Source organism: Halichoerus grypus, chromosome 9 (genome assembly GCF_964656455.1).
Source record: "Halichoerus grypus chromosome 9, mHalGry1.hap1.1, whole genome shotgun sequence".
NCBI classification, from domain to species: Eukaryota; Metazoa; Chordata; class Mammalia; order Carnivora; family Phocidae; genus Halichoerus; species Halichoerus grypus.
This window is the reverse complement of record NC_135720.1, coordinates 121,226,261-121,239,168: the sequence shown is the minus strand read 5'-3', so window position 1 is coordinate 121,239,168 and position 12,908 is coordinate 121,226,261. Positions and strand designations below refer to the sequence as shown.

The following is a 12,908-nucleotide window of genomic DNA, read 5'->3' as shown; positions in this document are numbered from 1 at the left end:
CCTTCCAAGGCGGGCGGATGCTGTGACAGACAGCGCCGGATCCGTTCCGACCTGCACAGGTAAGCCCAGAGGTGCACATGGAGGCTGGGAGAGCTGACCTGCTCGGCACAGGAGTGAAAAGACTTCACAGAGAGGTGCAGAGAAGTCTGGAAATTAAGAGGGTGTGGAGGAGATCTGGGAAGAAGAAAAAGGAGAGTTGGAAAAGGGGAAAGGAGAGAGGAGCCAGCAAGAGGTCATAAAGATGGCCAATAAAAAAAAAATCTCCTACAGATATTTCTACTTTGGGCTCTATTGCAGACCACACCCTCTGCAAGGTACCCTTGCAGCGGAAAGACTAGTTTTTTTTTTTTTTTTTTCTTAAGTAGGCTCCATGCCCAGCGTGGAGCGCAATGCAGGGCTTTAACTCATGACCCTGAGATCAAGACCTGAGCTGAAATCAAGAGTCAGACACTCAACCAAGTGAGCCACCCAGGCGTCCCTATGACTAAATTGTACATAAAACATATTCTTTGTTGCATTGTTGGAGTTGCAGCAATTAATGGAAACTAGGATATGAAGGTGTGTGAGAAAGAGAACCTAAAAAGAGAGCAAAGAGTGGTAAGACTACTCAAAAGGCAGGGTGGCTTTTGGGGGAAATGTAACTGGTAGTTGGGGGTGGGTGGGTAGAGCCGAACCCAAGATTCCTAGATTAAGTGGAGATGAAAATGGCTCCAACCTGGTATGATCCTGTGCTTCCCCAGAGTAGCAAATGTAAATCCTCTCTGAAAGAAGCATCATCAATTTGTATGCACGGTCTTGTGTGTGTGTGTGTGTGTGTGTGTGTTTTCAGATTAAGGGTAAGCAAATACTTGCTCCTAATCACAGGTCACAACACAATCAGAATCTTTATAAAGCTAATCAAAAAGCTAAAACACTGGAAGAGAAAGCTTAAGAAATGATGCAGACCACCACACAGACAAGATGAACAAGAGACACGGAAGATGGGAAGGCAAGGCCCACAAAGTCCAATCAGTGCCCTGATGGAGGAGAGGAGGGGGAGAGGAGAAGAATGGAGGAGAATGGACGAGAAGCAATATGGGAAGGAGGACACGGGCAAGAATGGTTTTCAGAACTGATCAAAGATAAGGGTCCACAGATAAAAACTGAAGGTAACCCAAACTGGATAAATAAAAAGGAATTCGCATCTGGACACACAACAGTAAAATAGCAATACATCAAAGAGAGAGAAGAAACCTGAAAAACAGCCAGAGCTGAGACACATTCAGTCCAGAAGGGGGAAAGCTACACGGGCAAAACTTCTCAACAGTGGTCGAGGAAGGCAGAAGACCGTGGAATGGCCAAGTAAATAATCTGCCATTTACATTTCTGCACTTAGCCAAACAATCTTTCAAGAATGAGCCTGGAATAAAGACAGTATGAGGTAAAAACGGAGCTCACTATTAACAGAGCTGCCCTTAAAGAACTTCTAAAAAAATAACTTGAGGAGAAAGAGAAGTGAGCTTGGGAGGAATATCTGAGATGAAAGAAGGGGGAGTAAAGAAACTGACGAATGTGTCCATAAGTGTGAAAACACAAAACTTGCCAAGCTAATGAGAAAACAGAACACTGGAACATTTTTTTACATTACAATTAGCTCTGTCTAGAAAGGAAGCGAAAGGACAAGCCACAAGCTGTGCAGAACGACTAACCCAATTACTAACCAGCAAGGGGGTAGTAATCAGACTGCCAAACAACAAACACCCTGCAAATCAGTAACATCGTAAAACACTGGAAGTGTTCTAGTCTGGGGTGTTTGTCCTGTTGATAGACTTCACACGGTATGCCTGTTAAACCTATCGTTTTAAAACTTTTATGTAATCTTTGATACATATAAATCAACAAAAAGACATGAATAGGGACAATACAGGAGAAGAAACCCCAGTGGCGCATAAATATGTAAAAAGATTCTTATTTTTTTTTTTTTTTTTTTTAAAGATTTTATTTATTTATTTGACAGAGAGAGACACAGCCAGAGAGGGAACACAAGCAGGGGGAGTGGGAGAGGGATGAAGCAGGCTTCCCGCTGAGCAGGGAGCCCGATGCGGGGCTCGATCCCAGGACCTGGAATCATGACCTGAGCCGAAGGCAGACGCTTAACGACTGAGCCACCCAGGCGCCCCAAAAAGATTCTCATCTTATTAGAAAGAGGAAGATGCAAATTAAGTCCACCAGTAAGATACCATTTCACATCCATATGACTGGCTGGGACTAGGAAGTCTGATGATTCCAAGTTTTTGTTGAGGATGTAAATTAAGGAATCTATTACGCTGGTGGTGGAAATGCAAATTTATGTAGTTGGAAAACAGCTGGTCACTGGTAACACGGCGTATTTGCACACCACAATATTCAGCAAATCTCACGTTTGGGCCTATACCCCAGACTGACACCACTGCTCATAGGCCCCAGGAGACATGTACATGAATGTTCGCAGCAACAGTGAAAACAGACCTACAGTCCATTGATAAAAGAGAGGGAAAATAGAACACTTTTGCCCAATGGAATACGATACAGCATTATCATGAATGAATCTTAGAAATTCAATGTTCATTGAAAACAGTGAGTCATAGAAGATGATCTATGGTATGAAGGCACTTTGTATGACTCAAAAACAAATAAAACTAAATTACATATTGTTTAGGAATATAAACAGATGTGACAGAAGTGTTTTCAAAAAGGCATAGGGATGATTGTAGGACTCAGGCTAGAGGTAGAGGTGCACTGGGGAGGAAGCACAAGGATAGAGTGAAGGTATAAACAGTGATCAATCTTCTGTTCCATGGTGAACTTGTGGGTGTCCGTAATTTACACTGTCATATATGTCGCATTATATGTATCAAATATTATACAATTAAATAAAATTCAATTATAAAATAAATTTAAATACAATATTATATTACAAAATAAAATTTAAATATATATTATATACCTTATATAATATATAGTATAAATATATATTATTCATGTTTAATTCACATATTTAAAGATACACAAATATATTTAATATAAGTGTTTAATTTACATATATATTATAATGTATTTTATTATTATATTGTTAATAGTATTAATATGTAACATAACATTTTATAAAATTTTATATATTTTTATAAAATTTTAAATAATTTTTTAAAAATTATAAAATTTTGTAAGATTTTTAATAAAATTATATATATTTTTATAAAATAAAAAAATTCCCCTGTGACAGGAAGGCCAAGATCTTTTAATCCAAGTTGGCTAATGTTCAATGTGAAGACATTTTTCTTGCTAACATGTAAATTCCTCTTTGGGATAGCGAGAGATTTCTCAAAGTGAATGAACTCAGTGAAAGCAAGCATTTAGAGTGAGAGGTATCTATTAGTATGTAAACTCTGGGGCATGGCTTTAGACTCTCGGGGAAATATTATCTAAATCTCAAGGGGCAGAAAAATCCAGTGGTAGCTGGGGCAAGCCAGATGTTCACACCAAGCTCTGTGGTTAAGCACACACCCTCAGAAGTCATACTGGCTGGGTCGCACCTACTAGCTCTGTGACCCTGAGCAAGTTCCTCAACCTCTCTGTGCTAGTTTCCTCATCTGAAAAATGAGAATTATAATACCACTCTGAGATAAAGAGTAAATAAGTTAGACATGAAATGTGCTAACAAGAGTACCCATATAACAAACACTGAAAAATATTCTATGTATTTATATACTTACTTCTGTTAACTTTTTTCAAGAGGAAGCCAGTTTTACCCCAAAGCATAATTTCCACCAAAAAATAAGTAGCAATTATGTTTCACAGTTAAGTTCCTAAATTAACTATTTGAATCAAACTATTTGCTGATGCGAAATAGATATAATTTGTATCCCCCCCAAAAACGGATACATTTATTTTTTGAGCACATAATTTGTGCTAAGCACCAGAAGAAAACTCATTGGCTCACCATTAATTAGTGAATTAATCCAGTAAACATTATTTGAAGGCTGCTGCGTATTAGTCACAGCACGTATAAACTTGAATGAGATTTGGTCTTTGCCCTCAAGGGCCTTCTTGTTTAGAGTTGTAAATGATCTCTGTAGAAGAGTGGGATAGATGTCGTGGGAGAGGCTGGGGAGGACAGAGGAGGGTCAGTGAGCTCAGAGGGGAAATGGCAGGAAGTGGCAGTGGTGGTGGGCTTCCTGGAGGAGGCACTGCTGGGTCTAAGTCTGCAAGAACAGAAGCCAGCAAGCAACTACGGGAGCCATTCCATCTATTGCTAGAACTTCAGGAGTTTCCAGGTGGCCGAAGAAAAGAATGGGCATGTGCGGGTAGAGGAAACAAAGTGGCTGCAGATGGACCTAGAAAGACGGGGTGGGGGGGGGGGTCCCAGCTCACTCAAACTTTGTGAGCAAAGCAGAGGAGTCTGAACTCTACTTATCTGGAAAGCTATGCGAGACTTTGGAGGGTTTTCAAGTAAGACATAATGAGATTTACATCTTAGCAAACTACCATCCAAGCAGTTTGGAAAGTAGACTGAAAGGAGGTAAAGACAAGGCAGGTTGGAAAATGCTGGTCGATCTAAGTGAAGACAGATGGGGAGGCCTGGACCCGGGGCCTGGCAGCAGGAACGGAAAAGGTGAGATGGATTCCAGACAGAGCCCAGCAGAACGCAGGAAGAATGCGGAGGGCTGGATCACTATCCTGCAGACGTGAAACGTTGGGCTTTACTGGCCGACCTTCCCAGCTGTGCCATCACACGTTTCTTCGCTTGTCTGAGCCCCGAGTTGAGTCATAAACAGCTATGTTAATATTAGCTCACGGCAGACATTCAATAAATCATAATTAAAATATTCTTTGTGGAAAAAAGAGTATATTCCATCGAGCGTCACTTGGCAACGTGAGAAATGTGGCAGGAAGACCAGGTGTGGAGAAAAGATTCTGAGCTCGACTTTAGACACGCTGAATGTAAGGTGCCTGTGGGGCAACCAGGTAAGAAAAATGGACACGAAGTTGAATATCTGGAATTTGGGAGTTTGAGGACGCCAAGGGACGAGGGAAGCTCCTTGGGTCTAAGAATGAGAAGAGGAGCAGAGAGCTAAGGATGGTGCCCGGCAGAGCAGAACAGGGAAGGTGTCAAAGACAGAGACTAAGCAGAGATAAGGGGAAAGCTCTGGACGTGGTGGCAAGAACTCCACGGCAGAGAAAGCTTCGAGAAGAGGGGTGTGTATTTTCAAATGCTGCAGCATGACCAAGGAGCCGAAGGGCGATAAAGCATCTGCGGGGCTTGGCAGCACGGAGGCCCTGGTTCCACGAGGCCGGTGGGTCGCCCAAGTCAGGGCGAGAGGGGGCCGTGACGCAGTGGGCCTGGGAAGGGCAGCCGAAAATGCGAAAGAGGAGTGTGAGGTGAGGAGGGAGCTTCTCGGGGTTTGTGTGCGTCGCAAAGAAGGGAAGTCAGAGTCACTGAACATGGGGAGTTCACACAGTCGTGACTGAGGGGAAGGTGTGACAGGGTGACAGCGCCCAGGACAATCGGGCGGCTGAAAGGGTGTGCGGAGCGCTCCAGCGCCAGAGGCACAAGCATCGGCCAGGGCATGGGCTCCGGAACAGTGGCTGAAGAAGACGCGTGTGGTGAGGAGACCCGGCTGGAGGGCAGGCCGCGCAGGCGAGCTCGCGAGCAGGTGCCGAGGCAGAGAGGCGCAAAGGAGAAAGCCTGTTCCAGGAGAAGCAGCTGTTCAGCGTGGGAGGTGGGGGGGGGGGGCGGGTAAGGCGCAGGGAGGCCCGGGTGGGGGGGGAGGCGCAGGGGGGGTGGGGGGGAGGGGAAGGCGCAGGGAGGCGGGGGGCAGGCGCACAGAGGCGGGGGGCAGGCGCACGGAGGCCCAGGGCGGGGGTAAGGCTCATGGAGGCGGAGGGGGGGAAGGCGCACGGAGGCGGGGTGTGGGTTAAGGCGCATGGAGGCCGAGGGTGGGGTAAGGCGCACGGAGGTGGGGGGGGGTGAGGGGGTCGGGAGGAAGGCGCATGGAGGCGCGGAGGTTGGCTCACGGAGGCCGAGGGGGAAGGCACAGCTGGCTTCAGGGTGGGCCGGGCCCAGGTGCTTGGAGGTCACTGAAGTCACTGAAGGATTGTAAGTCACAGAATCCGGTGACCAGGTTTTTGCCTTAGTGAGGAAACTCTTCGTGCAAGACCAAGTGCCGTCAGAGGCCAAGGGTCCGAAGCAGGAAAAACGGTGGGCGGGAAGAGAGAAGGGGTTATCTTTAGAGGTCGGCCCTGGAGGCCTCCCAGGTGGCCCGCGCCCCACTCACTGAGACAGAGATTACGGGCTGGGCTGTGGGAAGAGTTATGAGGTAATGAGTTCAATGCAGACGTACTAGTTTTGACAGACTTACGGGCTATCCAGAGGAAGGTGCTCACCTGGTAGATAGAAATCTGGCTCTGGGGCTCAGGAGGAGCCTGGCTGAATAGTAGTTTAGAGAACATCCCCCCCTAGTCATAGCAGAAGCTGTGAGACGTCTGCTCAAGTGAGTACCCAGTATCTCTTGGGCGTGGGTGCTGGCTAAGCTGGCGTGAGCCCCGCCCCACCACCACGGATCATAGCTGAACTCCAGACGGAACAAGGAGCAACTACCTGCCAAGGTATAAGAGCAGGAGGCTGAACAGTCAAACCTTGAATAATGACTCAGAAAGGGGATGAGTTTCTTATTTCCCTTGTCTTCCTAGGAGTCCCAATTTTGAAACACGGAGTGGGGGGTGGATCACACATGTGGTTGGGGGATGCGGAAAGTGGAAACTTCAGGAGAAGACCCCTAGAGTTAGCCAGAGGACCTGGACCAGGCTGCCCTGCTTGAGGAAGACTGTTTCTCTCTCTCTCTTTCTCCCTACCGTAGTCCATGTTGTGAAGGTGCACAGCCATGGGCCTGCACTACTAGTCCAGCGGCAGACAGTCCCTAAAACCCCAAGAGAAGGCTAGCTTTCTGACCGAAGGTACCAGAAAAAGGGGCCCCTAGTGTCTGAAGATTGTAGGCGAAATCCCTGTTAATTCTTCCATCTCTTTTCTCTGGCTGCTTTGCCCTAAAGATGGCTCCAGTTGCACGAAGCACAACAGCGGGGGGTGGGGGGGGGTTGCTGAAACCTGTCTTTCTGAGAGAAAGCTGTTTCTGGTCATAGGAGCTTTGAAGGGGGTCCGTAATTCTGCATATGAACTAATGAAATGATTCAAGTCCTGGGATCACCCCTGAGCTCTCCATGCATGGGGAAGATCCAAAAAAGCACACAGCATAAGCGTCAAGAACTGAACTACCATATAAACCACCACCTACATCCCAGCATAGCCTGAGTGGGGTTTGTGTGGGGCAGACATGAAGAAGTATAGCACAGGCTTTGAGAATGGACCCGATGCTGGAACTACAGCCCACAGAAGGCCAAACAGAATTTACAGTGTGAACCTAACCAGGCCGATGGCATGCCAAGAAAAAAAAAAAAACAACATTCCTCAGAGTTTTAACAGGATACTGAGTCTCACAACATAGCACAATAAAAACAATCCCAAATTAACCAACATATAAAACCAACAAATAAATAAATGAAAAAACTCTACAATCCCCAAACAGGCAGATCTGACCAATTCTCAAGGGAAAAGACAACCAGCAAATGCTGACCCTAAGATGACCCAGACATTGAAATTATCAGACAGAGAGGGCAGGCATTGTCACAGGCATTTCCATTCCATTTACAGTATTTTCTTTCCTGTGAACCTGGTACGGATACAATAAGGACAAGCAGGAGTACCGATTAGGATGGGTGACTGCCTCAGACTCATCATTTAAGAGGTTCATTGTCCTTTCCCAAACAGTGCAAAGAACTAAGATTCTACAACAGAACACTGCCATTTAGTGGCTTACTTAAATCAGGTGAATTGCAGAACCAGCTGAATAAAACTAGACTTGTCATATTCTAGTGCCTGGGTCTGCAAATGTTTTCTGTCAAGAGCCAGAGAGTATTTTTGGCTTGGCGAGCCAAGAGGCAAATCAAAGGTATTAGGTAGGTAGATTTACGGTGAGAGACTTCTGACCCGCTTGACCCCAACTGCCTGGACCAGGCCATCTGGGATCCAGGAGAGACATACTTGAGATCAAAAGCCACCAGACTGAAGAAGAGGGTCCTGGTGGGTCAGGCCGGCAGATGGTGGTGGGGGGGGTACCCCAGGGCAGTTTTGCTTTTTGCCACACCCCCAGATCCCGATGTGTCCTCCTCTCCTCCCGAGAGCCAAGCAGTTTCAATTTGGTCAGCTTGCTGGAGGCTAAGCGAGTCCTGAGTTGCTACCTGCAATCCTATAGCTGGGCGCCTGGGAAGAGCCAGCAGTCACCAGTGTGTAAGCTGCTACCAGCACAGGCCCTGGGCAGCAACTCTGGGCACAGAGGAGGAAACGGGGACGGAGGGGGCGCCCCGCTTGATCTCTAGGCCTGCCGCTGCTGGCCTTCTCCATCTGTGCCTGGCCTTACAAAAACAGATGGGCTGGATTTGGCCCACAGGCTCTAAGTTTGCCGGTCCCTGTTCTTCTGCCTCTAAAACCTTCAAAGATAAGCTTCAAGGACAACCTTATGAAATGTGAACAGCACAGAATTTCTTTATCAAAATATAAGGTTTCAATACAATATTCCTTTTTACGCTCCCATAATTTAAAAAGAGGTTATGAAAAACACTTTCCATCAAGCCCTCCCTCCTTGAAGTTCACTATCAGTAGTCGGAAATGTGAACGCGGATTTTCTAGGACCTTTTCCTGAGTCACGAAGGTGTCGCTCCTGCAAACAGAAAGCGTTAAAACAGGCTGGTTAAACTGTAGGACTTTTCTGAGAACTCATGGCTTTTCCTACCTCAGAGCTGAGAACTGGAAGCAGACGAGACAGAATTTGTCAATACGGATCGAAGCAAGTCCTGAGAAGGGGAGAGCAAAGGTACCACTTGTCATGACATCTCCGATTCGTGAGACCTACCCTGATAAATCTTCTCATCTTCATCAGTCACGTAGGCATTGGCTCCCCAGATCACCATCTTGTTGATGAACGATGGATATTTTGCAGCTGCAATAAGAGATGTAATGCCGCCATCACTCCAGCCCAGCAGGGACACCTTCTTAAACTTCAGCGTCTGCGAGGAATACAGTGAAATGCACATAGCACAGCTGATTGCTCCTCTCTGCTAAAAGAATCCCATAACTGACAGTTGTCAAAATCAATACAGCTGTGAGGTTTGGAGCAGTTGTTGGTAATTAAAGAAAAATCCTAGAATCCACCATTTGATGACGCAAATGTTTTTTTCTCCATTAGTTTTGGTGTAAATCTAAGTGTCGTAAAATCCTAAGTACCTCTGAAACTAATAATGCAGTATATGTTCATTAAATTGAATTAAAAAAAAAACCCTAAGTATCTAGTATTGTTTTGAATTAATGAGGGAACTACATCTTCTGGTTGGACAGACTCTGGAAACAGTGGCGATCAGCTGCCCTTGGAAATGACAAGTAACATGTGCATGCACACCCACGCCTGAGCGAAGGCTTTGAGAATAGTAATGCAGATTAGAGAGGGAAACTTGATATTTACTGGATGGAATGAAGTCACCACATCTGATAAAACCACTGACTGCAACTGTGGGAAGAACGGGCTGGAGGAGAATGGTGTCACGGGGAGGTTATGTTAGTCCTTAAATCAACCAGGCTCTGAAAACATGTTAGGGAAACTGAACAAAGATGACATCGGAGAGATGCTGCCTAGAAGTAAAAACAGAATGACCTGGAATTTGAAAGATTTAACAAATATCAGTTCAAGATACTGATGGGACTATACATGGCTGTAAGTAGCATGGATAATAATTTGGCACTATCTTGTAAAAGGAACATTTGCATCTTCTATAACCCAGCAACATCCCCTAGATATGTATGGAACTCCTGCACCTGTGCATCAGGAGACAGGTCCAGGGGTGTCCACACCAACACTGTTTATAAAAGAACTAAAATGTCCATGGACAAAACAATGTTCACTGCACTGCTATTTCTAATAACAAAAAAAGGCAACTTAAAAATTTGATTATCTACCATTAGAGAGAGGTGAAATAAAACAGTACATCCCTACAATGGAATACTGTGTGACTATTTTAAGACTTACATAAACTTATTATTTATTAACATGGAAGTATCTCCTTGACAAATTGTTCAAAGAACAGTAGTTTGGAAAAACATTATGTATAAGTATGATGCCATCAATACAAAACTGTGTATTTATATATGAAATAAGATTGGCTGGAGGGGAACCCTCTTGCACTGTTGGTGGGAATGCAAGCTGGTGCAGCCACTCCGGAAAAAAGTATGGAGGTTCCTCAAAAAGTTAAAAATAGAACTACCCTACCATCCAGCAATTGCACTACTAGGTATTTATCTAAAGGATACAAACATAGTGATTCAAAGGGGCACATGCACCCCAATGTTTATAGCAGCAATGTCCACAATTGCCAAAATATGAAAAGAACCCAGATGTCTATCAATGGATGAATGGATAAAGAAGATGTGGCCTAAATATACAATGAAAGATCACTCAGCCATCAAAAATAATGAAATCTTGCCATTTGCAATGACATGGATGAAACTAGAGGGTATTATGCGAAGTGAAATAAGTCAGAGAAAGACAAATACCATATGATCTCACTCATATGTGGAAGTTAAGAAACAAAACAGATCAACATAGGCGAAGGGAAGGAAAAATAAAATAAGATGAAAGCAGAGAGGGAAGCAAACCATAAGAGATGTTAACTCTAGGAAACAAACTGAGGGTTGCTGGAGGGGAGGTGGGTGGGGGGATAAGGTAACTGGGTGATGGGCATTAAGGAGAGCATTTGATGTAATGAGCACTGGGTGTTATATGCAACTGATGAATCACTAAATTCTACCCCTGAAACTAATAATACACTATATGTTAACTAAATTGGAAAAAAAAAAAAAAAAAGATGGGCTGGGAAGGCAGAGTCTCAAAGTCATAGCAGCAGTATCTCTAAATAGTTGGATTGTGAGATATTTCTACTTCCTAATTCATACCTATTTGAACTCCCTGAATTGTCTGTAGGAATTACACGGTATTACCCTTAAAGAAATAAAAAAACACAAAAACAAAATAGATGAAGACAGGCCCAGCCATCCTCCCTTCTCTGGGCTCTTCCCTAAGAGACCCACCTTCATCAAATCAACAGCATCTTTTGCATCCCTTTCAAAAAAGTCCACTGGAAAATCTCGATCTGGGGGTCTGGAGTGTCCATACCCTCGAGGATCCCACGCAACCACTGTGAAGAGCTTCTTATTTAGGTTCTTAATCTGGGGTCCAAAATCAGTCTCTCCACTTCCTAAAAAAAGCCACTCAGTTACCCTCAGGTGAATGATTTCATTATTTCAAGCACATTACAATAAAAGCAGAAACAACTACAATTTTAAAACAAACTAACTAGTTTCTACTCGAAGTTAGACAGCAGGATGCAGTCAGCAAAGTAGCCTTGTGATGATAAATAAAATCCATTTACCGGGAGGCTGACTTCCTTTCCTGGTGTTCAGACCTGCCTTTTGTCTCCTCCTAGTGGCTACTTTGAGGATTCATTTGGTCCTGTATTACTACTTTTGATACTTTCCCAGTTAATCTTCCTTTAAAAAAATTTTCTTTTAATTTAAAAAAAGGAATTCATGAAACTGCATAGAAATTGACTTACTGATATGATATGTTTCTGGGTGATTTTTTCTTTCTTTCTAAAAAGTGACTGTTACAAATGAGAGATATCTCAATATTATCTGTCAACAAATTTATGAGATTTGGTCCAAGTTATTCAAAGTAGAATTCTAAATTCCCAGGTGTTTTTTTTTTTGTCTTTAAGGTTTTACTTATTTATTTGACAGAGAGAGACACAGCGAGAGAGGGAACACAAGCAGGGACAGCGGGAGAGGGAGAAGAAGGCTTCCTGCTGAGCAGGGAGCCCGATGCGGGGCTCGATGCAGGGCTCGATGCGGGGCTCGATGCGGGGCTCGATCCCAGGACCCTGGGATCATGACCTGAGCCGAAGGCAGATGCTTAACAACTGAGCCACCCAGGTGCCCCAAATTCCCAGGTGTTTTCTACTAGGCTAATGTGAACAGCCCTGGAGATTTTATTTTCTGGTTATAAGTGAACACCAGAACACTCAACTAAAACTCTAAAATGAGGGGGAGGGCACGGTGTGGAGGGAAGAAATCAGATTAGCTTGTTTCAAACAGCAGCATGGTAACAAGCAGAACCACATTCTTGAGCCTGTAGTGGAACTGACTGGCAGTTCCCAGCCTGCCCACGAGGTCACGGCCACTGTGCACACACACCTACTGCGTGTGGCCCGGAAGGCCAGACTCTCAAGGAGCCCAGTCCAGGAGCAAGTCCGCATTTAGTTTTTAAAGTCCGCTTAGTTTCTAAGGGCTTGTAGCTCAGGCCACCTAAACATCTTGCTTGATAAACTAGCTATTATTACAAAATGTTTTTTAAGATGGTACAGGATCATTTAACATTATCAAGGACCACCATTCTTCCTGGGAAGATCTACCTTTCTCACCATCAGGTAAATCATTCAGAAAACCTAAGGCAAAAATATAAATGGAGGGGTGCCCAGGTGGTTCAGTTAGTTTAGCATCCAACTCTGGATCTCAGCTCAGGTCTTTTTTTTTTTTTTTTAAGACTTTATTTATTTATTTGAGAGAGAGAATGAGAGCATGAGATGGGGATGGGTCACAGGAAGAAGCAGACTCCCTGCCGAGCAGGGAGCCCGATGCGGGGCTTGATCCCAGGACTCCAGGATCATGACCTGAGCCAAAGGCAGCTGCTTAACCGACTGAGCCACTCAGGCATCCCTCAGCTCAGGTCTTGACC

At 44.7% G+C, this 12,908-nt stretch overlaps 1 protein-coding gene across 2 annotated transcripts in view; it reads right to left on the bottom strand.

Moving 5' to 3' along the window:
- BPHL (biphenyl hydrolase like) overlaps positions 1-12,908 on the bottom strand; it is a 35,931-nt gene that overhangs the window by 15,321 nt on the left and 7,702 nt on the right. For both annotated transcript variants that reach the window (XM_078055631.1, XM_078055632.1), the window contains exons 3-4: positions 11,207-11,373; positions 8,982-9,135 (exon numbers count right to left, since the gene is read on the bottom strand). In XM_078055631.1, coding sequence (XP_077911757.1) covers positions 8,982-9,135; positions 11,207-11,373 — 321 coding nt within the window. The remainder of the gene's footprint in view (positions 1-8,981; positions 9,136-11,206; positions 11,374-12,908) is intronic.